This window comes from Monodelphis domestica, chromosome 3 (assembly GCF_027887165.1).
Source record: "Monodelphis domestica isolate mMonDom1 chromosome 3, mMonDom1.pri, whole genome shotgun sequence".
Taxonomy (NCBI): Eukaryota; Metazoa; Chordata; class Mammalia; order Didelphimorphia; family Didelphidae; genus Monodelphis; species Monodelphis domestica.
The window spans coordinates 536,028,943-536,055,790 of NC_077229.1; the positions used below are offsets into that span (position 1 = coordinate 536,028,943).

The window sequence follows — 26,848 nt, forward strand, 5'->3', positions numbered from 1 at the left end:
CTGGTTGAGTCTCAACAGAATCAAGTTAGGACTCTGAGCCTTAGCAGACTCAAGAGTCCAAACCAAAGACCAGATCTTCTTTGGTCTTCTCAGAGTCAAACAATCTATAAAACAGTAATAGATAGTCAATAGTGTCTCCCAAGTTTGAAAAATAAAACACAACTCCTTCAGGTCTTTACTTCAGATAGTGAGAGAGAGGGGAACGCAAAGATGTTACTTCCTCAAAGCCCTCAGAGCTAGAGCCTCTGTGTGTGACTTTGCCAACTGCCAGAGACCAACAGCCACTTCCAGAGAGAGTAACTGTCCCAGAAAAAAACATTAAACTATCAACATTTGAAATTAACCCACTGTCTCATATATGCTTCCAACTCCAATTCTTTCTCAAGCCAACATCTCTACTTCTTATCTTTAAACTAATAAAGCAATACTTATTTCCTAATATCATACTTATAATTTCCCCCCTTTGAGCATATGGAAAGATAAAAAAAACTCTCCCAAATGCTCACTAATCTATGTAATTCTAAAGTTACACCTAACATTATTATCATGTTTCCTAAAACAAAATAGTCTTGATCTTACATTTATCCTATTCTTATCTATGCTAAACTGTACTAGGGATATAAATCAAAGAAAAAATTTCATTGAAAACAAGTAATCAATGAAAACATACTTGCACAAAAGTACGAAACATACAATTACAGAAATTCAAAATGTAAAATGCAAAACACAAACTTTAAAAAAACTTTTGAAATAATAAAATACAGTTACAGACCTTAAAAAAAAAAGCTTGCAATTTATATGTTAGACTGTCTGAAGTTGTACTAACAATTTTTCTTTGATCATCCTAAATCTTTTTGTTTGGTGAGAAATCTTTATGGATTCTACTTTTCTGAGAAAAGGTCATGCACTGCAGACTAATTTTTGGAGTTTTTTAAAGTAAAATTCCAGAGTGCAATCATTACATGGATAAGGTGTTGGGGTTTTTTTTAAGACTACTAAATGCTGATGATTGACTTTCTATAGTAGATTACCTTTATCTTCCTCTTTAAGTAAGGAAGATTGATTCTATTCAGTCTCTACCTTTAAGTACTAATAGGAAAGGATTTTCCCACCTGGGAATTCTCCAGTGACACCCTGCATTTACCACTCCAATCCTGGAGTGTGGGTGAAGTTATAAGAATCTATTAATGTTAATTTTTCTAGATTTCTTGTCAGGATTCATTCAGAATCTCTAGAACCCTAACAATGATCCCAGCCATTTCCTAGGGAGCTAAAACCTAGGCAAGATTTTTTCAGACTGGAACCTGAAGAAAGAATCTTCCGAAGGCATCTCTACAAGGAACCTAAGAAAGAATCTAACAAGGACATGTCTACGATGAACCTCACTTCCACAAAAGGGAAAAACTTCACTAAGTCTTCAAGGACTATTAAATTGACTAAGCATCCCTTTTGTTCTTGTTTTCATTGCCTTTTAGAATTTTTTTCTGAACCAAGTCTACAATTTAACGTTTTTATTTCCCCAAGGTCCCTTTTTAAGACTGGTAATTTAACATGGGAAGTAGAGAAGTAGAAAGGAAAAGAACTACTTCTCATGCTTAGGTAGAGTAGGAAAATTTCAATTCAGTAGCATTTTATGTTGTTATGAGGTTTAACACAATATCTGTTAATTTGAAAGTTCCAAAGTGCTTTTTTATATTTTCATAATATATTATGTTGTGAATATTAAATTTAACTCTCCCCTGATTGTGAAAATTAAATTAGTTAACTCTCCCCTTGATTGTGAAAATTAAATTAAGACCCCTACCCATTTTTAGATTTAATCACCAAAAGTGTAAACATCCCACTTAATCATTTAGTGGAAGGTCTGTGACCCATGTGTGCAATAGTGGGTAACGAATCAGAATCAAACTGACTGCCCCATGAGCCATCCTAAACAAAGCTTCAACTGTGATTGGTAGACGTAAAATTAGGGGACAGCACAGGAAGTGATGCAAAAGAACATCTTTAAAAGGGAGTTACAACTTCCTGTGGAGGAGAATCACCTGAGATTCGTGGGAGAATCATTTGAGATCTTCAGAGAGGACTTTGATTTCTTTTGAGTTTGAGTTGGAGGCTAGTGAAGAATATGCTTACTGGACCTGAGACCTTGAACTTGGGTGACTGTTCTTAAATCTCTTCCTTTGGATTGACACATGGTGAATGAAAAAGCTGTCTCCTTTCCTGGATTTTCTGAAGAGACTAGCCTCAGGAAAAACCTACCTCTTCAGCAAGACATCCCTAGGTCCTTAGCTTTGCTGAGGCCTCTCCGGCTAAGAACTAACTCTCCTTGCCCAGGTATAGCCAGGGGCTGGGAGAAAATTACTTAGTGCTTAGTCTAGATACCCTATCCTCTCTCTGATTTTATTACTGCACTCTTTCTATATTTTGTAAATAAACTGAAAATACATTTCTTTGGAATAAATTAAACTCCTGAAACCCTTTCTTAATAATCCAGTCCAACCCTTTTTATAAAATAAACTCCCTTTCCCCCTTACAATGTTCAGTATATGTGTAAAATTGCAAAATGTACATTTCTAAAGGTAATATCAGAAGAATTTAGGAAAGAGTAAAAGAGCCTGATAACTTATATGGAGATAATTGTTAACAACAAGAGATAGATTATTTTTAACCCTAAACATGATTGTAGAGAACTGCCATTTAAGATTGAATTGTATGGGAAGGTAATTGGAAAGAATGCTATGGAAAAATTGTTTATTGATGCAAATAGTCATATGTGCATGATTTCTGGTAATAGCTGCAGATATAATTCCAGATCATGGGAAAGCTGAGAGGGTGCTCAGCTGGATTCCCTAGAAAGAAATTTCAGTGTTATACCTATATAGGTATATATAGGCAGGTTCAATATGTGGTGTGCCTCATTGCCAACTTATACATGGCATTAATACTCCAAATTAGGGGAGATTTTCTCCCTTGTATTAGTTATTTCCTTCTTTTCTCCCATTATGGCAAGTTTTCTGTAATTATAAAAGGTAGGAAGTCCTCGATAGGCAAATCCTAAAATATATAGGAATTGAAGAGGCAGATATATAAAAATTTTAGCAATTAAACAGTGTAAAAATTAAAATGAGACCTCAATAATAAAAATATTATATTTTAATGGGTTTATTAATTATTATTAGAAATAAAGGAATAAAAGGGATACAAAATAAAGACCATGTGCCCCTGGCTGATAAGCCATTTCAAAATCCCCACTTACCACCATCGAGCCAAGATGCCAAATAGGGCAGGATCCTCCATGTCCCTGCCTAATATCCCCTGTCTACAGGTACGTAACGAAAGGAAGTCAGTGGGCTCCCAGGAAATGTAGTTCTTTTTTAGGGTAACAGATTTTCAATTATACAACAGATAAATAATGAATTTTAGTTATTAGTAGGAAAATATAACCTATGCTATTATTACCTCACACAGAAAACCATTTACTGGCATGTTTTTTAAGCAATTTCATTTAACAAACTTCGAGCAGAATACTACAGCCCACAGAATAGGGATCAGGACAGGTTCAGGAAACTGAGGAGGGGCAACTTGACATGAATTAGGAAAGAAAGGAGAGAGAAAGAGAGAGAAAAAACTAGATGTAAAGTCAAAAGACAGGTCTTGCAAAAATCCCTTTTCCTAATGCTTCAGGTGGAGGTATTATTAGGAATACCTAGCAGATATCACTGTCAAAAAGGGGGGAAGGAACCAATACAGATAGTCAATCCTAAGAAACCATTTTTGATACACAGGGTTCAGACAAAACACCAAACTGCTTCTCATTACCAGTAAAGTTTATACATTTTGGGGCTATAAGGCAGGAAACAATTAAATGAGGACAAAGGAGTCTTTTGTGCAAATGAAACCACCTGTAGACTAGGCCTAAGTTCAATGGTAAATTTAGCCCTTCTTGCCAATGAATACTCAGGAAATTGAAAATTGTGTCCCAAAAATTAATTTTGTAAGGCTAGAACTTAGTTAACTCATGATATTCCATGATACTGCCACAAGAGAACCATATCTGCAATAACTCTTATTTACTGGATTTTTTTGTTTTTTCTGTGATTCAGTTGTAACATAATTTCTTTCATGGTATTTCATTACTAATGTTTCTTAGAAGTATACGAGAATTAAAAGAAATCTGCAATATTTAAAATAATAACAGTATGAGTAAAATGTCTATTTGAGCATGGTTATGATTGTTAAATAAGTAGTTAAAAGTGAATTAAAATATGTTTTAGATCCTCAGCATCTCAGTCTCCTAAAGGGAGATGTGAGAATGTTGAATTTAGGGGAAGTGAGAAGTAGTTTAATTTTTAACTTAACTTTAAATTTGAGAATTTTTAAATTTTAAAATTGTTTTAAAACTGAAATTGTCATGCAAGAATTCTTAATGTTGCTTTGGGTTTTATAATAGGACACTTAATATTAGCTGGTATTTTTATTTATTTTTCCATACATGGTGTGTGGAGTCATTTCAGATTTATAAGCCTTGATAAACCTGTGATGTGAATTTTATTTTTGCTTTTATATTTGTATAGTTTGTATCTATTTTTAATACTATTTTTATTATGGGATGACTTCGGTGGGGTAAGGCAAACTGTTTTCTGATCAATTATATAGTTTAAGTATATTTGTATTTGGCATAAATGGATATTAATAGAAATAATAAGATATTAAAAACTAGCTAATGAGGTTACTTTTAATATTGATCTAAGCACCAGTGTCAAGTATTTTTTAAGGACTGATAACATTTAAATCAGACCAAAATTTAACAGCATATTTTAGTCCTATAAGTAATAGTGAGCAAATGGAGAGGCAATCAATTCCTATTAGAGAATTTGGTTATAGATTTCTCATGTTTTTCTCTTTTAGCAATGAAACTTTTCTGAGAGCCTGTCTATGCAAAGGAGAGTTCTACAAAAGAAAGGACACTAAAGCCTACATCTGGACTCAAAAGACTTTAGGAAATGGGGTCGTTTTTGTTAAAATCTAGCCAACTGTCAATGTGCTGCTGCAGATGAAAAGTGCCCCAAATTACATTTGGCTATACTTATACCCCATGTTTTCTATCTGTAGTAATAGGGTCAAACTCTCTTTGGCACACACTCCTTTGTCCTTTTGTGTGAACAATGGTGAATTTTAGTCTTGACCAAAAGGGGGATGTGTCAATTCAATTTCTAGAAACTACAAATTTGCCTCTGTCCCTTGGGAACTTACTTTTACAGAAAGTCCCAAACTGACAAAGTGGATCACCAAGCATCCATTAAGTGTCCTAAATAGGAGTGATAGAAGTGCTCAAATCCTCCATCACCCTTTTTGTTTTAGAAGTTTCTCTCATTGTGACAGAGATGCATTCCAAGAAGACAAGCACCTGGCAGGAACCATCCTTTTTGTATCCATTGTAAGTTAGGCCACTCCCTGAGATCCAAGCCTCTAGCTACATATAGCCTCTTTGTAACCAGTCAGTGATATGTTTGCTGTACTTAATAAGTCCCCAAATTCTATTATTCTTTGGAGAATCATCTTTGGTGGCAATTCTCTCAGAAACACTGTCCCCAGAACCCCAGAGTTTTGACTGTGTAGCATTTAGCTCTGGGCTCTGTGTGGTGGCTGAATATTAAGGACTTGTCTCTTTTCCTGATTAAAGATTTTGGTTTGATGACTACTTTAGTGATTCTATGTTTTTCCAAACTGACATTAGAAATAAGGCAAGGTATAAAGAATGCAAAACCTGAAAGCAATGTGGACTCATGGCAGGGTCTGAATAGGAATTTAAGCAGCCCTGCTTTAGGTACTTGTAGAAGACAAGACCAGGAAAGAATCAAGACTCCTGACATTTCTCAGTCAGAATCTGGTTTCAAATATCAAGTCTATAAAATGAGATTGCAGATATGAGTAAACAGGAAAAAAAATGCTAAATGAACAAATAATATAGTTTGAGAGATATCCAAGAGATACCAAGGAAAAAGGAGAGTAACTTTACTAGTCCAAGTCCGAAAAGAACTCCTACCAACAAAGACTATAACAGTAAAAGAAATAAATGAACAAAATGATAAAAAACAAAAACAAAAACAGAATAATATCTAGGGAGAAAAAGTGGGCCAGGAAAATTATTAATACCTTAGCCCAGAGAGTGGTAAACCTTACCTATGAGGTGAGGGAAAGGTAGGGAAAAGGAAGGGAAGGGTGGTAGTCCGGGGTCCCTCCCTGCTCAGTAGGGAAATTGACCAGGGTTCTTCATAGGAGCAAATTAAATCAGAATTGAGCCAGGATAAGTTAGGTAGGTTTATTTAGGGTAAGGAAGGAAAATTTTTAGGAAAGCTAGAGAAATTTGCACCTCTGGCAACTAGGTAGGGATCAAAACCTAGGTTAGGGGAAAATTGCGCCAAAACCCTTGTTTCTCTCCTCTTTTAGTCTCCTGACACTTTCCACAAAGGAAGTGGGAGGTGTCAAGAGGAAGTTGCAGTAGAGAGTCCTGGGAGATAGAGTCTCCCAGGGTTTCAGTCCACTTCAAAATGCACACCTAAAAATTCAATTTACTGAAATTAGAATGGGGGCAAGGAGGGCAAAATGGCAAATTAAGGAAAACTCTCAACTCACCCAAATTTACCTCATAATGCCTCAAAACTAATTCTGGAGCAGCAAAACCAACAAGGTGGCATAAACCAGTTTTCCAACTCAAAAGAGTACAGAGGGTTAGTGGAAAAGACCTATCTTACTGGTTAGAAAAGGAGAGCGCAACAAGTGACATCCAAGGAATGGTGTAGTGGTGCGAGGTGGTAATGGAGGAAGTGAAATCCAGTAGTATCCCTATGGCCCAGTGAAGGATTTGGGGTGGGGTGGGGAGAGACTGATACCAGTTAAGCACAGGCATCTAGGTAGTCAATAATGGGAGAGATAGCCATCTCAAACCAACATGGGCAGCTAGAAATAGGAGGGAGGGAAGGTAGAATGGGCAAAATTCAGCCCAGACAACATCCAGGTGGCCCAGAAGAGGGAAAGTTCAATCCAATGCAGGCAGCATCCAGGGAAACCAACTGCAAGCCTCCCAACAAAAGTGTGGCCATGCTGAAACCATACAAGCCTCTAGACAAGAAGCTTGGGATTGTGCCCCACCCCCCAACCCAACCCAAGAAGAGAGCCAAATTTTAGCTTACTAGCAAAAATCACATAATAAACTGGAAAAATGAACAAAAGACAAGGAAATAAAATGACCATAGAAAATTTCATTAGTGATAGGAAAGAATAAAACACAAACTCAGAAAGGGCAACAATGTCAAAATGGCTAAATGTGATGTCTCATAGGAAAATATAAAATGGTGTCAGGTCCCAAAGGAACTATAGGAGTTCAAAAAGGATTTTAAAGATTAGATAAAAAGAGACAGAAGAAAAACTGGCAAAAGAAATTAGAGTGATGCAAGATAATCATGAAAAAACAGTCAACGACTTAGTGAAAGATATACAAAAATTCACTGAAGAAAACAACTTCCTAAAAACAAGAATTGGCCAAAACTGGAAAAGGAAGCACAAAAAATTCACCGAAGAAGACAACTTCTTAAAGAGTAGAACTGGTGAAATGGAAAAGGTGATAAAAAAGCTCAATGAAGAAAATAATTTCCTAAAAATCAGAAACGACAAGTATTGGCTAATGTCTCCAAGAGACATCAAAAACCAATAAAACAAAAATGAAAAGAATTTAAAAATAGAAGAGAATGTGAAATATTTCACTGGAAAAACAACAAGAAAATAAAGAAAAAGTGCCCTGATATTATTGAACAAGAGGGGAAACAGAAATTGAAAGACTCCACCAATCACATCCTGAAAGAGGTCTTAAAAGGGATAACTCCCAGGAATATTATAACCAAATTCCAGAGTTCCTAGGACTAGGCAAAAATAAAGCAAGCAGCCAGCAAAATAAACAAATAAATGAAATTCAAATATTTTGGAGTCAGTCAGAAATATATCAGACCTACATTAAAAGATGAAGGACTTAGAATATGATTTTCCAGAAGGTGAAGGAGCTACTGTGGTGGCAAACTATGGTACATATGCCAAAGGGGGCACAGAGAGCCCTCTCTGTGGGCATGTGTGCTGCCACACACGAGAGTTTGTTACTAAAAAGGCAGAGGGGCTCGGGCTCGGGCTGAGCTGTTCTCTTCTCCCTCTCCCTCTCTATCATACCTGAGAACATTTTTTTCACATCATTCACCCCTCTTCCCAGCAGTCAAATGGGAGTGCTTCATCCTTCCCCTGTCAGGGATAAGGCGGGGTGGGGGTCATAACACTTGGTCTGGGGGAGGGGGCAGGGCACAGTACAATGTCCCTAGATGGGGGTGGGGCACACAGTCTCTAAAAGGTTCACCATCACTGAGGTAGAATAACCAAGAGTCACCTACCCAGTGAAACTGAATATAATCCTTCAGAGGAAAAAAATGGATATTTAATTAGAGAACATTCAAGAATTTCTGATTAAAAAAAAAAGGCCAGAGCTGAATTAAAAAAACAACTGATGTTTAAATACAATATTCAAAAGAAACATAAGAAGATAAACAAGAAAAAGAAAAAGAAAATTTAAGGGATTCAATAAAATTGCTTACATTCCTACATGATGATGATGATGATGATGATGATGTTTGCAACTCATGATTTTTATCATTTGGAGAGTTAGAAGGAATATACATAAGCAGAGGACAATGGAGTAAGAAGAATATGAGCTGATATCTAAATAAACAAAGCAAAGGAATGAGAAAGAGAAATACTGGGGAAAGCAGGAAGGAGAAATAGAAGAGAGGGTAAATTATCTCACATGAGAAGTCATCAAAGAGTTAATACAGTGGATGGGGGAAAGGAGTGGTGGAGGCAGGCAATGCTTGAAACTTGTTCTCATCAGAAAAAACATCTACACTTAATAGGAAAGTAAGAGGAAAGAGACAATGAGAGAAGTGGGGGACTAATAGAAGGGAGGGTAAATTCAGTGGAATTGTGTGTTGGCTATGGGAAGGGTGGGGATAGGGGAGGTGATAGAATATGATTCTGGTAACCAAGGAATAATGTTCTAAATTGACTAAATAAAAGAAAAAAGAAAAAAAAGAAGGGAGGGTAAATTGAGGGAAGTAGTGGTCAGAAGTAAAATATTTGTGAGCAGGTAAATGCTGAAAGCAAAGTAAGAGAAAGGTAAGTGTGTGGGGGGGGGTAGGGTGGGGTGGCAAGATGGAGGGAATACACAGTATGAACTCACCCATAAAATAGAGTGGATCAAAAAACCAGAATCCCATGATATGTTCTTTATAATAAAGATATTAAGAGTGACAGGGAGATACTCACAGAATTAATCTAAGGGTCTAGAATGGAATCTATTATGCTTTAGCTGAAGTGAAAAAAAAAGGTAGCAATCATGATCTAAGATAAAACAGAAGTAAAAATGGATCTAGCTCTAAAAAAAGATAAGAAAGGAAATTATATCCTCATAAAAGGTACCAAAGACAATGAAGTAATATCAATAAACAGACATGTAACAAATGGCATGGAATTCAAATTCTTAAAGGAGAACTTGAGTTACATGAAGAAGTAAACAGTAAAATTATGCTAGTGGAGGACTTCCACCTTCCTTTCTCAGAACAAGAGAAATGTAACCAAAAATTATAAACAAGAAGTAAAGGAGGTGAATAAAATTTTAGCAAAGTTAGATATGACAGATCTATGGAGAAAACTGAATGGGAAAAGAAAATAATATACCTTTTTCTCAATGTTTGGCATCTACACAAAACTGACTATATATTAGGGCATAAAAACCTTACAATTGTGTGGAATGAAATTCTGGAGGGGCTTGTTCCCCCATGAATCACTCTAAGGAGCAGATAGGAGACTTGATGCTGACAGAGTTCAAATGGCTTAATGAGTGGGGGTGGGGGGCAAAGAGTGAGGAACACTGCCTGGGCACAGACAGTATCCTCACAAGGGGGAGAGGCTGAGGCAATACTCCTTGGGCATAGGCAGTATTCTCTTAAGGAGTAGGGGCATAGGGAGAGAAAGAATGGCTTCACAGGCTGGTTTACTCAGATTTTATAATGCTATCCTATCCCCTTTCCCATCATCTGTATCTTATTTTACCCTACTTCTTCTATCCTCCTTAATCCTTCCCAATGCTCCTCAGTGTCCAAGGGTATGGGAATGTTCCTTGGGTTTGCAATTTTTAGTTGAATCAGGTTTTTAGGCCTGTCCAAGGATTTACAGCATTGCAACAATTCAGACTGAAACACTTCTGAAACATTTCTCAGGCTATAGCATCACTTAGGACATGTATTTAATATATATATATATATGTATATATATATGTAACTTGTAAGTTTTGAGACTTCTCTCATTGGAATTAGGTCACCCCTAAACTTCTTCCAATGGGAATAGAAAAAGGGGGGCTCTTTAGCCACATTTGAGAAGACTATCAAAGGCCTATAATAATATATTATTATATTATATATAATATATATATACATATATATATCTGCTTGGGGAGGGAGTTTCTTCTACTCGCCAATTAAACATCAAATTGGAAATTCTGAAAATGAAAGGAGAGATTAGTAAAATCTAAAAGAAAACCACCAAATGAATAAATAAAATTAGAAGCTGATTTTATGAAAAATAATTAAAGAGATAAACTATTATTTTATTTTGTTTTAAAAAAAGAAAACCAAATTACCAGTATAAAAAAACGAAAAAGGTGAATTTGCCACCAATGAATAAAAAAAATTATTAGGGTCTATTTTGCCCAATTTTATGTCAAATAAATCTAGCAATCTAACAAAAAAGGATGAATATTTAGAAAAATATAAATCCCTCAAAACAGCAGAAGATGAAATAAAGTACTTAAATAACCCTATCTCAGAAAAAGAAATTGAACAAGCCATCAATGAACTCTATAAGAAAAAAGCCCCAGAGCCAGATGGATTCTCAGGTACATTTTACCAAACATTTAAAGAATATTTGATTCCAATACTATGTAAACTAATTGGAAAAACAGGCTAAGAATCCAACCAAATTCCTTTTATGGCACAAATATGGTACTGATATTTAAACCAGGAAGATCCAAAACAGAGAAAGAAAACTATTAGATCAATTTCCCTAATCTATACAGATAAATAATTTTAAATAAAGTATTAACAAAGAGATTACAGCACTGTATCACAAGGATCATACTGTATGACCTGGTGGAATTTATACTAAGAATATATGGCTGGTTCAGTATTAGGAAAACTATCAGCATGACTGACTATATCAATAATAAAACCAACAGAAATCATATGGTTATCTCAACAGATGCAGAAAAAGCCTTTGACAAAATACACCACCTACTCTGCATAGGAATAAAAGGAGCTTACCTTAAAATGATCAGAAGTAGCTATATAAAAACATCAGCAAGCATTATGTGTAATGGAGATAAGCTAGAAGCCTTCCCAATAAGATCAGGGTGAAGCAAGGATGGTTATTATCACCACTATTATTCAATACTGTATTAACAATAGTAGTTATAGCAATAAGAGAAGAAAAAGAAATTAAAAGAACTAGAATGTTATAGTTAGAAAATCCTGGAGAATCAACTAAAAACTAATTGAAATAATTACCCTTGGTAAAGTTTCAGCATATAAAATAAACCCACATAAATAATCAGTATTTCTACAACAAAATCCAGCAACAAGAGATAGAAAGAGAAATTCCATTTAAAATAACTAGACAATATAAAAAGATGGGAATCTACCCACTAAGACAAATCCAGGAACTGCAGGAACAAAATTATAAGACATTCTTCACTCAAATGAAATCAGATCAATACACTCAGAAAAACATTAACTGCTCATAGGTAGCTAACATAATCAAAATAAAAAGTCTACCTAAGTTAATTTACTTATTCAGTGCCAAACCAATCAAACTACCCAAAAATTATTTCACAGAATTAGAAAAAAAATAAAACTAATCTGAAGAACAAAAAGTAAAGCATAGGAATAAATTTTTTTAAAAAGTAAAAAAAGGCAGCATAGCCATATCAGATCTAAAATTGTATTATTAAGCAGTAATCATCAAAAACAGTCTGGTACTGGCTAAGAAATAGAATGGTGAATCAATGGAATAGGTCAGATACACAACCCATGGTAAAAAGACCATAGTAATCTAGTGTTAATAAGCCCAAAGATCCAAGCTTTTGGAACAAGGACTCAATATATGATAAAAAACTGCTGGGAAAACTGGAAAAAAAAAGACGGCAGAAACTAGTTATAGATCAACATCTCACATGGTATACCAAGATAAAGATCAAAATGGATATAGGATTTGGATATGTAGGGTACAACCACAAGCAAATTTAGGGGAACATGAATTTATTTTTCTGTCAGATATATAGAAAAGGGAAGAACTTAAGACCTAACAAGAGAATAAGAACATTAGGAGAAATAAAATGAATAATTTTGATTACATTCAACTAAAAAGCTTTTGTACAAATAAAACTAATGCATCCAAGATTAGAAGGAAAACACAAAAAAGCATAGTCCTTTGAAAAATGTTGCTAATCAATAAGCAACATACTTCTACTGCAATACATTATATTCAGTTTTAAAATTGGAAATAATTCCATTAATTAACAACTCATAAAATTCATAAAAGTTCAATGATAAGGTTAGGTCCCACAAATAAAAATCAGGAAATAAAATAAGAAAATAATGAAAAACAAATCAATCAGTCAAAAATAAAGATAGCTACAAAAGTTTAAAATAATCCATAACTCTCCATAGTCCTGTGTGAGTGAGAAAATACCCCTAACTCCCTTATACATGATTAGATTTTAATGTTAGTGATGGCTTTCAGAGAATCATACTGTGTCATGATTTTTGAAGGCATTTTACTTATATCTTAGTAAAGTTTTAAAAACTGCCTAACTTAGACCTTAGATGCTTGTGATCGGGTATGCATCCGTAGGTTTAACCTTAAGTTTCATAACCAGATATGGGGTGATGTCTTAACTTGCAGATAAATTCAATTTAAGTGGGGAAAAGTTGCACAAAGTTGTCAGCCTCACTCTAAGTCATCTAAGGTCAGGAAGCCTGGTGATGGCAGAGAATGCAGTGAATGACCTCAGAATCTTCAAAGTCTGACCAAGCTCTAAAGATTCCACAACACATGCTTTGGCTATTGGAACACACTGTTCTCATCTACCCACTTCTCCAGGATAAGTCTTTACGTGCTTGGGATAGATGTCCTCCTAACTTACCTGGTTTAGACCATCTGATTTACTGGGGTATGGCCACTGCACAGGTTAGAATTGAATGCCAGATTGACTCCAAAGGTAGATAAACACCCCTGAAAGAGGCAAGACGTCCTACCAGAGGTGCTAGTCCTCCTTAAACATTCATACATTCTAATAATGCCACATTCTAATAGCGGCACTAGTATTAAGGGAAACCAACAAGAGCAACTTGCCCAGCCTAATTAGTGAAATCAGATCAGCTAATAAGAATATTAATTAGCAGCAAGAGCTAAGAAACTACAATAAATGCCTTTGTTTTCCAAGTAGCTTTATTCTAATAATGTTCATATAATGTTAGGAAAGACAATCAGGATAGTGTGGGGTTTTTTTGGTTTTCTTTTTTTAGGGAGTAGGAACCCAGACTTCTAATCTGGCCTCCAAGGGGTGCCCAAAGCATTGACTATGGACAAAAAGGGAAGGAGGGTTATGAGGCTGGGGTACATGGTGGGCTGGGGACTAAGGGGAGAGGCAGGGAGCAGCCCTCAGGGTTGATGGGGTAGCTCCCCAAAAAGGAAGGAGGCCCTGCTCTGCAGGCACATACACCTGCATGGACTATTCTTCCTGCCAGCACATGCAGATCCAATGGTCAGAGATGCTGAGGAGACGCAGGGTCACAGACATGCTGCCAGTCACTCTGGAAGCCATCACACTGGGTAAAGTCTAATGTCTATCTAACATCATATAAGGCAAACAGTAATGGGTTAGACATTAGGAGAATAGTTTCTAATCTAAACTTTATATTATTAATTAAGTACATGTGGCTTTGATCAAGTCGTTTCATAACTCTTGACCTTGTTTTCCCAACCTGTTAAAACAAGCATGTATCCAAAATTCCTTTAGAGCTAAAACTTCTATGAAAACTTCTAGGAAACAGAAGAGAAAAACATAGTTATTGTAATATAAATATTTCGATTCAATAATTCAAGTCATTCTGGAAGGGACTGATTACTCAAAATTATGCAATTCAATAACTTTCATGTTATATGTGGGGAAACCACATTGTCTTAACCATGATCACACAAGTCAACACAGTAGAGATTAGAATACAAGTCTTCTAATTATTATATATATATTATATATAGATATAGATATAATAATATATCTAATCTCTGATGATGTTCTACTGAGAGGTCTCAAAGCTTTCCAGAAGGTAAACTAGAGACTTCTGGCTAATGTGGCTGTCAGAGCAAAAAGTAGATGGTCCAGTTGTCACCTATTTACTAATCAATAGCCCTGTAGTTTGCAACCAATCAAAAAATCTGCAAAAAATTCAATGAAAAATCACACAGACTTCATTCACTCCAGAACTACACAAGAGGTCACTTAAAAGTTTGAGAGCAAGAGGGAAGGAAGTTGTTAGCAAAATCAGTGCCATTACAGGGTAGTTTCAGGAAGTGAGACCAGAGATCAGCTAGAGACACATGTAGCATGCAAAGCTCTTTATCCAAAAGAAGCAAAAACCAGACTCCTCAGAAAAAGTAGAATGGGGGTTCAATACAGGAACCCTGGTGACCCCAGGCAAAAGCAAGATGGACTTCCCAAAATTACAAACAAAGCACCACGTTAGGAAACTGAAAGTTGAATAAATCACAAAAAAATATCATCAGTACAAAAAAAATTACTGAAAATCTAGAGATTCCCTCTTTTGGGAAAGAATAACTCTCTACAACAACTTGAAGCAGAGATTCTAAGGGGGAAAATGTACTTTTCAAAGGACATGAATACCTAGAAAAAAAAAAGCAAGAGATTTTTTTTAATGAAATAAAAGCATTAGAGAAAAGAACTGGAAGAAAATAGTTTAAAAGGTAAAATGGTAAACTTTACCCCAGTAATGGACTCCGAGGAAACTAGAATAGACAAAACAAAAATCAGTGACTCCATAAGAGAGTAATAAATATTCTAAGAAAACTATCATAAAAACAAAGCCTACATTTTGGATTTCAGAAAACAAATGAAAGACAAATGAAAATTGCCCCTACCTATCAGAACCTGAGGGTGAAGTAAAGACAAAAAGAATCCACCTATCAAGAAAAAGTCCTTAAAAAAAAAAAAGAAAAGTCCTGAGAATGCCATAGTGAAGTGAGGTAAACTAAGTCATTGATCAGAAAACCTGTTTCTCCTTAGGGAAAGCAGAAATCAAAAATGAGCTTTCCTGTGAAGGTCAGTCAGCTCAGAACCACAACAACAATCAGACAGGATCCATGAGAAAGTAACTCCCTTACTAACAAAGCAGCCAGTCTGGGATAAGATATACAGTAGAATGTCCTGTACCCACACTAATGATGAATCTGGCTTCTAGACGATAAGGCTTGCTTGTTTTGTCAAGGTTACGTCTCATTAATAAATATTGTTTGTTTTGTATCTTGCACCCCATGAAAACTGCTGTAACTTCAGTGTGGTGCAGCTTTCACTAGGAAATTCTGTCCTGGCCAGTAAATACATTTGTTAATCAATACATTAATAAATACTGGTTCCATTAATTTGAATTTCTGGGTGTCTGGACTTGCTTTATGACGGGTACCACTTCAATAGTCAAAATCCAAAACTTGCATCAAAACTAAAAACACTGTAAGCATTCAGAAAAAAGTTCAAGTATCAAGAGTCTACAATCAGGATCATATGAGACCAGTCAGCTTCTATTTTAAAATGAGAGATCTTGAAAGGCAGAGAAACTTACAAAGAAAAAGTACCTTATTCTGCAAAGCTGGGTATAAATACAGAGGAAGAAAAACTGACTTTTAATGGAACAGAAAAATTTTCAACTATAAGATACAAGGGAAATCTAGAAAGATGAATATGTTTGAGCAAGGAGAAAGAGCTATATACTTAAGTAGTGCAAACATTCTCATGAAGAAAAAGAAACAATTATCTCCAAATTATTAATATCTTCAAGAAATTAAATAAGTAAAACTGAGGTCCTAGTTCTACAACGAATCTGTTATGAAGGTATGAAGATGAGAAAGAGAAGAGAGGGTAAAAGGAATATACTAGTGTAGAAAGGAGGAAGGAGGTGATATTTGCTAATTTTCACAGAGATGTAATCAGGGAATGTGCCAATATCAGAATGTGAAGGAAGCAGTGGGAATGGTGGACATCAAATCAACCACACATATATGAAATGGACAAAGAAGCGTTCTACAGAAAGTTTGGTGTAGAAATACATCAAACTCATTTGAGAAACAAGTAGGAATGGGAGATGGAGAGGTTAAGAGAGAGAATGACACCAGGGAGGGAAGTTACAAGTAAAACAAAATTGTTCAACATGAAAAAGGGATAGAGGAGGGGGAGGGAGAAGAAAACCAAAGAACTAAATTCTAAATGTGTACCTCAGAATGCATCTTAAGTAACTGAAGAATAGCTAAACAAATTGTGGTATATTACTATGATGAAATTTTCTGACACAGAAAATAAAATTAATGTATCTAAAATAAAAAGGGAAGTGGTTGAATAGAAAAAAATCTTTGCATCAAACTTCTATGATATTGGTTTGCTATGATGGATAGATAAGATAGATAACCAAAAGCCATTCCCCAATAGAAGTGATCAAAAGATATGAATGGTTCTCAAAAGAAAAACAATATAATTAACAAACATATGAAGGAATGCTTATTTGCAATCAAATAATTTGCAAATCAAAACAACCCTGAGGTTTCACCTCATATCCTACAAACTGGCAATAATGACAAAATATGTGTACTGTCAATGGTAGAGAGCATGTAGGAAGATAAGCACACAAGCACATTGTTGGTGGAACTATGAATCAGTACAACCTTTGGAGAGTAATTTAGAAATATGCAAAAAAATTAACTTAAGTGCTCAAAACTTTTGATTTAGAGATTTCACTACTAGTCAATTTATAAAAAGAAAGTCACCATATACATCAAAATACATGTTTTTGTGATAGCAAAGGACTGGACACAAAATTGTGGGGAATGGATAAACAAAATGTGGAACCCAAATGAAATAAAATATTTGTTTTGTGGGAATGATGAAAATTATGTCTACAGTGAAGCAAGAAAAGATTTGCATGACCTCATGAAAGAGTAAAATAAGCAATTGAGGAAGAAATAGAATGACTTCAAAAAAGTGAAAAGAACCACAAAATAATCAGAAAATGTTACAAAAAATAAGCATGGTTCCAAAAAAAAGATGTATGACATCCCCTTTATATGCTCTCCCCCCACCTTTGTATAAGTAATAGGTAACTGAGAGTGGCATATTACATATTATTTTGAGACATTTTTGAAGTGTTGATAAATTTTACTGATTTTTCTCTTTCTTTTTTCCTTTAAAATAGTAGTTGTGGGAGTCAAGATGGAAGCCTAGAAGGAGTAGAAGTTCAGACCTCTGAATACCCTTCCTAACTGATCATAAACTGAATGCTCCCAGAGGACTGAAAAATAGACTTAACAACAATTCAGAGCCAATGAACCCTCCTGCTGGACTTAATTCAAAAGGTACACCCCCAAAAAACCAGAATCCAAGAATACTCAGGTTTAAGGGGAAGACAGAAGGAAGGTCCCAGGACCCAGCCCCCCTCCCACCCAGAGCACTGAGACTTTTAGACCCCAGCGGCAGCGGGAACTTCTGGGCGGGCAAAGGTGCTGGTCTGGAGGGCATACATTGCAACCAGGGCTATGACAAGTTCAGAGTCTCCAACACAGACGACGGGGAAGAAGCTAGAGAGGGAGCATGGACTTGGCAGCCTGGCTAGAGCTGTGGAGATCCTCCATATTTGCTCTAGCCTTCCAGGAAGTTTTGGACTCAGAGCACACCCAGCCCAATTAAGCTGAACTTAATCCCTTCAAAAGTCTCCAGAACTCAGTGAAGCCCAGGCTCCACACCGATCCTCGTTGACTGCTGGACTTTAAGCCAATCAAAAGCCTTCAGAGGACAGGGAAGCTCAAACCCCAAAAAACCTCCACCAGAGACTACACCAAGAGATCTCCTGTTAAAGCTCCAAGAGGGGAGACTGACAGAAGCCCCCAAACCAAAAAAAATGAGAGGAGCAAAAGTACAGACAAATACAGGGTGTAAAAAAGGGGTGAATTTGAGCAAACAACAGAAAAAGAAGAAAGAAACTACAATAGACAGCTTCTACTCAGCAAATGGAACAGAGGGGGAGAGATCAGCAAATGATAAATCACAAATCCCAGCGAATTGGATACAGGCTGTGGAAAAACTCAAAACACAATTAAGAGAGGCTGAAGACAATTGGGAAAAGAACTTAAAAATTAAGATAAGTCATCTGGAAACAGGGGTACTTGAACTAAAAAGAGAAAATAATGTCTTGAAAGCCAAAATCAACCAGCTGGAAAATGAGGCAAAGGAGATGAAAGATGAGGTGAAGAAGATGAAAGATGAGAAAAAGGAGATGAAAGACAAGGTAAAGAGGATGAAAGATGACCTCCAAAGAAAATCCGACCAGAAGGAGAGAGATGACCAAAAAGCCAGGGATCAAATCCAGTCTTTAAGAACCAGAATACAACAAGTGGAATTAAGTGACCTCACAAGGCAGCAGGACACTATGAAACAAAATGAAAAGAATGAAAAATTTGAGGAAAATATGAAGCATCTCATTCACAAAACATATGATTTAGAAAATCATTTGAGAAGAGACAATTTAAGAATCATACATCTACCAGAAGATAATGACAAAAGAAAAAGCCTGTACATAATACTACAGGAAATTCTCAGGAAAACTGTCCCAATATCCTAGAACAAGAGGGGAAAGTGGAGATTGAAAGAATCCACAGATCACCTCCAGTATTTAATCCCCAACTGACAACACCCAGGAATGTTATAGCCAAACTCAAAAACTATCAGACCAAAGAAAAGATATGACAAGCTGCCAAAAAAGAAGCCATTCAGATATCACAGAAACATAGTGAGGATAATGCAAGATCTGGCTGTATCCACACCGAAGGACCAAAAGGCATGGAATATGATATTCCGGAAAGCAAGGGAACTAGATCTACAACAAAGAATCAAATACCCATCAAAACTGACTATATTCTTACAGGGGAAAGTATGGTCATTCAACACAATAGAAGAATTCCAAGCATTCGAAAAGAAAAGACCAGACATGAACAGAAAATTTGATGTCCAAGCACAGAACTCAAGAGAATCACCAAAAGGTAATTTAAAAAGAGGGGAAAAAGAAAAACAAAACAAAACAACAACAAAAAAAAATTTTTAAGAGCCTCAATAAGTTAAAATATGTATCCCTATAAGAAAATAGGTCATTGGTAATGTTTAAAAACAGTTGCTATCACCTGGGCAGCTAGAAGAATTACACTTAGAGGGAACAGTGACAAACTGTATAGGATGAAAGGATAAGACATAAATAGGTACATAGATATACGCATGCATAAATACATATACATGTGTGTGTGTATATACAACCAGAACTTAAAAAAAAAAAGAGGCTAATACTAATACTAATACTAATAATAATCCCATATCAGAAAATGAAATCCACCAGGCCATCAAAGAACTTCCTAAGAAAAAATCCCCAGGGCCTGATGGATTCACCAGTGAATTCTATCAAACATTCAGAGAACAGTTAATCCCAATACTATACAAACTATTTGACATAATAAGCAAAGAGGGAGTTCTACCAAACTCCTTTTATGACACAAACATGGTACTGATTCCAAAGCCAGGCAGATTAAAAAGAGAGAAAGAAAACTATAGGCCAATCTCCCTAATGAATATAGATGCAAAAATCTTAAATAGGATACTAGCAAAAAGACTCCAGCAAGTCATCACAAGGGTTATCCACTATGATCAGGTAGGGTTCATACCAGGAATGCAAAGATGGTTCAATATTAGGAAAACCATCCACATAATTGACCATATTAACAAGCAAACCGACAAAAATCACATGATTATCTCAATAGATGCAGAAAAAGCCTTTGATAAAATACAATACCCATTCCTATTGAAAACACTAAAAAGTATAGGAATAGAAGGGCCTTTCCTAAAAATAATAAACAGTATATATCTAAAACCATCAGCCAACATCATCTGCAATGGGGATAAACTAGATGCATTCCCAATAAGATCAGGAGTGAAACAAGGATGCCCACTATCACCTGTATTATTTAACATTGTACTAGAAACACTAGCAGTAGCAATTAGAGAAGAAAAAGAAATTGAAGGTATTAAAATTGGCAATGAGGAGACCAAGCTGTCACTCTTTGCGGATGACATGATGATTTACTTAAAGAATCCTAGAGAATCAACCAAAAAGCTAGTCGAATTAATCAACAACTTTAGCAAAGTTGCAGGATACAAAATAAACACACATAAGTCATCAGCATTTCTATATATCTCCAACTCAGTTCAGCAGCAAGAATTAAAAAGAGAAATTCCATTTAAAGTCACCCGAGACAACATAAAATACTTAGGAATCTATCTCCCGAGACAAACACAGGAACTATATGAACACAACTACAAAACACTCTCCACACAATTAAAACTAGATCTAAACAATTGGAAAAACATTGATTGCTCATGGGTGGGATGAGCAAACATAATAAAAATGACCATCCTACCCAAACTTATCTATCTATTTAGTGTCATATTCATTGAACTTCCAAAAAACTTTTTTACTGAATTAGAGAAAACCATAACAAAGTTCATTTGGAAGAACAAAGGGTCAAGGATATCCAGGGAAATAATGAAAAAAAAATACAAAGGAAGGTGGCCTTGCAGTCCCAGATCTCAAACCATATTACAAAGCAGTGGTCATCAAAACAATTTGGTACTGGCTAAGAGACAGAAAGGAGGATCAGTGGAATAGAAGGCGTAAATGACCTCAGCAAGACAGTCTATAATAAACCCAAAGACCACAGCTTTTGGGACAAAAATCCACTATTTGATAAAAACTGCTGGGAAAACTGGAAGACAGTGTGGGAGAGATTAGGTTTGGATCAACACCTCACACCCTACACCAAGATAAATTCAAAATGGGTGAATGACTTGAACATAAATTAGGAAACTATAAGTAAATTAGGTGAACACAGAATAGTATACATATCAGATCTTTGGGAAAGGAAATATTTTAAGTACAAGAAAGAGCTAGAAACAACCACAAAATATAAAATCAATAATCTTGATTACATCAAATTAAAAAGTTTCTGTACAAACAAAACCAATGTAACTAAAATTAGAAGGAAAGCAACAAATTGGGAAACAATCTTCATAACAAAAACCTCTGACAAAGGTCTAATTACTCAAATCTATAAAGAGCTAAACCAGTTGTACAAAAAATCAAGCCATTCTCCAATTGTAGAATGGGCAGGGGACATGAATAGGCAATTTTCAGTTAAAGAAATCAAGACTATTAATAAGCACATGAAAAAGTGTTCAAGATCTCTTATAATCAAAGAGACACAAATCAAAACAACTTTGAGGTATCACCTCACACCTAGCAGATTGGCCAACATGACAGCAAAGGAAAGTAATGAATGCTGGAGGGGATGTGGCAAAGTGGGAACACTAATTCATTGCTGGTGGAGTTGTGAAATGAGCCAACCATTCTGGAGGACAATTTGGAACTATGCCCAAAGGGCGATAAAAGACTGTCTGCCCTTTGATCCAGCCATAGCACTGCTGGGTTTGTACCCCAAGAGATAATGAAAAGACTTGTACAAGAATATTCATAGATGCGCTCTTTGTGGTGGCCAAAAATTGGAAAATGAGGGGATGCCCTTCAATTGGAGAATTGTTGAACAAACTATGGTATATGTTGGTGATGGAATACTATTGTGCTAAAAGGAATAATAAAGTGGAGGAATTCCATGGCGACTGCAACAACCTCCAGGAAGTGATGCAGAGTGAGAGGAGCAGAACCAGGAGAACATTGTACACAGAGTCTCAATCCAACGTAATGGACTTCTTCATTAATGGCAATACAATGTCCCTGAACAATCTGCAGGGACCTATGAGAAAAAACACTATCCTTAAGCAGAGGACAAACTGTGGGAGTAAAAACATCAAGGAAAAGCAACAGTTTGACTACAGGGGTGGAGGGGATATGATTGAGGAGAGATGCAAAATGAGCACCCTAATGCAAATACCAACAACAAGGAAATGGGTTTGGAGCAAGGACACATGTGATACCCAGTGGAATTGCCTGTTGGCTAGGGGAGGGGTGGGGGTGGTGGGAGGAAAAGAAAATGATCTCTGTTTCCAAAGAATAATGTATGAAAATGACCAAATAAAATAATGTTTAAAAAAAAAGAGAGAGATAGGTTTGATCATATAACTTAAAAAAAGAAAAGAAAAGAAAATAGTTGTGATGCAAAACGGTTTTCTAGGGGTGGGAATGGGAAAATAAACTGGGGAAAATTTGGTAATATAAGAAAAACAAAAGACATGAATAAAAATAGTTTAGAAAATGTTTTAGAAAAAACTAAAAACTAGAATCTGAGTCAGTTTTTTAGATTACCTCTTAAACAACTGGGAAATGGCTGAACAAATTTGATAACTTATCACATGAATAAAATGGAATACTGCTAGGCCTTAAGAAATGACCAAAGAAATGATAATATTATATGAAACATAATTTTTTAAAAGGCTATCCAGATCAACTAATGAATATTAAAATGTTTTAAATGAATTTTTAAAAACTATAAACCTAAAAGTTTTTCTAGTGGAGTATAAGCTTCTTGAGGTAGGAAGCTATGCCTTATTTATCTATCTTCTAGCATCTATTTGTGCTAAACAAACATTTGTCATTGAACAGAAAAGGAATTTTGTGTACCTCAGCAGTTTTTAAATTGCTAAGAAAACAACTGTTTAAAAAAAGTACCTTTTAATAGTGTTCAATGATAATTGGGGGGGAATGGCAGTGAAAGGAATTTTTGTTTTAAAGCAAAATAAGCATCCAATAGCTCTCCCTACATAAAAAAAAAATACTACAAATACCACAACTATTCTGAGATGTCTTCCCAATTAGGTTTATTTAAAATTTATAGGGAAATCAAGGAGCCATGTGTCTTACTTAGATACATTTCTAAATATTTAGTTAAAATGTATTTTTTGACCAGTGTTCTCTTGTAACATGACTTTGGAAGGTTGCTTTCATCAAGCCAAGAAATTGATAGCACAAATAAACACAAAAAACAAATGATTCAAATAAATGTTTGTGTCCCTTCCACTCCCCAATATGCTACTTTGTTCTTTTCAGGAGTACTTATGGATGTTTAAATGATCATTTATCAAAGGTACATTCTCCAATTTGTCAGAAAAAAATTATCAGAGAGTTGCTGAGGCATTAACCATAAAAATGTTTTAACATAAAGATGTGGGTATTATTTTAGGGCATTCTAAGATTGACTTTCACAATGTTAGCCCTGAGATAAACTTAATGAGCCCTGAAGCTTTAGGATGAAGAGAACCTTACTTGATTCAGTAAGCTATATATGAACATTTTGGCCAGTAAGCTCAAGTGATACTGGGCAGGACAAAGTAATGATAGGTAAGAAAGGCCACAGATAACTCATTTAAAGAACTCCTGCTTTAGAGTAATTAGTAGGGTGACACCTGAGCTCTAAATGCCTCCAAGATCTGAATGCTACATGTGTTTCAATTTCAACTTGAATGGCTAGTTAATTATACACAAAAGAAAATAAAGATGAAAACATATAAACCTAGTTTATTATTTATACTTATTGATCTTCAGTTATTGCAAGCTTTCCATTCTCTCTCCCCACCCCCATAACGTCAACAGGCAGGGCTTCAAAATTAAGTTATAATTAATGATTAATACCAAGAGGCAAATTATATTTAACCACCCTTCCAGAATTTTTGACCTTTCCCTCTCAATTAATTTTTTAAGAGCTATCTCAGGTCTCGAAAACTTACTGAGATTCACTACTCAGAAGAAACAAAATTCAACGAGAGCAATAGTTAAATTTCACATAGAAACTTGGGAATGTTCAATTTAAAGGTTTACAGAGGGGACAGCTGGGCGGCTCAGTGGATTGAGAGCCAGGTCTAGAGATGGGAGACCCTGGGTTCAAATTCGGTTTCAGACACTTTCTGGTGGTGTGAAGTCATTTTGCCTAACCTTTACCACGCTTCTGCCCAAGAACCAATACACAGTATTGATTCTAATACAGAAGGGTTTAAAAATAAAAATTTTTAAAAAGGTTTACCGAAAAACGTAAAAAGCGGACGGTAGTTCGCTGTATGATACTTTTGGAAACCCCTGCTGTACTACCTCCTAAACTTCATGAGTGGTAACATTAATGTGTCTGCTCGGACATTGCGGAATGGGGGCTACAATTAGAACACAAACATGTGCAGTCCCGCTCACATGCATTTTGAAGAAGCGGCAGAATCGTAAGGACACAGAGTGCCGTCACGTGTTCTGGGGGGATCTAGCTATGGTTGAACCCAAAGCACCTGAGGAGTGAGCCTATAAATAGAAAAGGGGACGACGAGTGCTTTCCTATCCCTTCCTGCTTTTTCCAAAGTTCTTACCTGGATCTGCAAGGGAACCAGGCGAACTTTGCAGCGTTCGCTCACCAGGAAGCCCTTGGGCAGGTCGACATACTGGCCCCACTCCTCGGCAAAGAGCTGCACCACAAATTTGCGGTGCATGTCTATCTGGTCGCCATAAAGGCTCAGGAATTTCTGGATGAGCAGTTCGTGGCCCGCGCCATGCGGCACCGTGGAAGGCCGGGCAAACACGGAGAAGCAGAAGAGCACTGGCACTGCACCCCCAATAGATTGCGACCCTGGGGTCCCGCCGCTGCCACCACTGTGGCCGCTGTTGTGCAAATGGGCAAGGGAAGCAGGCTCCGCCGCCGCCGCCGCCGCCGCCGCCATGTTCCCGGGCGGCACGCTGCCCGTAGCTTCCTCTTTCTGAGGGAACACCAACAAACAGCTCCTCCTTTTCCTCTAGGTTTCTGGCCACCCGGAGAAGGACCCAGTCCCCGGCAACCCGAGAGTGGAAAAGAAGAGGAGGAGTTCTGCTGCTGCCGCTTCTCCCCTGCTTCTCTCTCTGACTCTCCCCACCCCCAGCTCGCCCGGGTGAGATCTCGGTCTTGAAGTGTGGGGAGAGCCGGGGGCACAAAGCAATTTCAGAGTGTGTCCGATTGCGACGCAGCTTGCTGAATAATCTCCCAGATCCTGGATCTGGAAGTTCCTCTTCCAAGTGTTAAACAGGATCTCCTTTCTTTTGACACCGGGGACTCGGTCCCCGTATACAGACTGGGAACTAAAGAGTGTTCTATGTCTTTTTTCCTTGAACTAGGTCCCCCCTTTCTATTTCTTTCCAGACCTGCTGGGTAAGGGATTTTCCATTTTTCCCGTACAAAACTCGAATCCAAATAGCTTTTTAGAGAGAGCCTCAGTATTTATGTGGCCCTTGTTTACTACTACTCCAGGGAAACAGGAATCGGGTTTGAAGTGACAACTGGTGGCCACTGCACATATCAAAAATAGGAGCAAGTCATAGATTGAGGCTACTGTGGCAGTATGTTTTTAATGTGTATACATGGAAAGAACACTGGATTTGAAACCAGAACCTGAGTTCAAATCCCTACTGTGCTATTTTGGGCCTCCGTTTTCCCATTGACAAAATTGTAGGGCTTTGGGGAGAGGGGATACTAGGAAGATATTCCTGAAAAATACTGTGACTTAAGTGGTGCCCTTCATAAAGCTAGGCCAGACACCCAGAAGTCCAAATGAATGGAACCAACACTGATTTATGACTGGCCAGGGCAAACTTTCATAATGAAAGTTGCACCTGACTGAAATTACAATGCAGTTTTTAATAGGGTGCAGGATACAAAGCAAACAAGGTGACATAACCTTGATGAAGCAAAGTTATATTGGGGGTTGGGGTGGACAGGACATTCCATTGTGTATCTTATCCTAGCCTGGCTACTTGCTAGTAAGGGACTTATTTTCTCGTGGATCCTGACTATAGGTTATTTTCGTTCTGAGCTGAGCTTTTCACAGGAAAGCTCATTTCTGATTTGTTTTCCCAGGGAGAAACAGGTTTTCTGGGCTAAAAAATTACCATTTTTTACTTTCTTACTCAAGCAACAGAAGAGACTTTTTCCACCCTAGTTTTTTCCCCTCAGAACCCAACCAGCTGCCTGCTGCCAAGAAACATATGCTGCATAGCATTATCTGAGTATGTATAGATAGATGTTAATTTATTAAGCACTTAACTTTGTGTCAGGCATTGTGCTAAGGGATAGAAATACAAGTAAAAAACAAGACAGATCCTTGCCTTCAAGGAACTTGACATTCTGACCGGAGAAGTTTCATTAAAATAGATGAGCAGCTAAGGGTGGAAGCTGGTTAGAGGTGTTGCTGGCTGTGAGGAGAGTATCGAGATGGAGATGGAAAAGTAGTCTGATAAACCAGGTTAAAAGTGAAAATGACTGGATTGAGTACTCTGGTGGTTGCTTTCCTACCTCCCACTGGAATGGCAGGCTGCCTACTGTGTCTTTCAAGATACCAGTGAAACTAAGGTGAAAAATCAAGCACTTT

At 36.7% G+C, this 26,848-nt stretch overlaps 1 protein-coding gene across 1 annotated transcript in view; it reads right to left on the reverse strand.

Moving 5' to 3' along the window:
• The window catches only part of ISOC1 (isochorismatase domain containing 1), a 55,063-nt gene extending 29,318 nt beyond the window's left edge, over positions 1-25,745 (reverse strand). Inside the window, exon 1 of the mRNA XM_001369763.4 lies at positions 24,824-25,745. Within this exon, the coding sequence (XP_001369800.1) occupies positions 24,824-25,171 (348 nt within the window). The 5' untranslated portion in view covers positions 25,172-25,745. The remainder of the gene's footprint in view (positions 1-24,823) is intronic.
• Between the last annotated feature and the right edge of the window lie 1,103 nt (positions 25,746-26,848).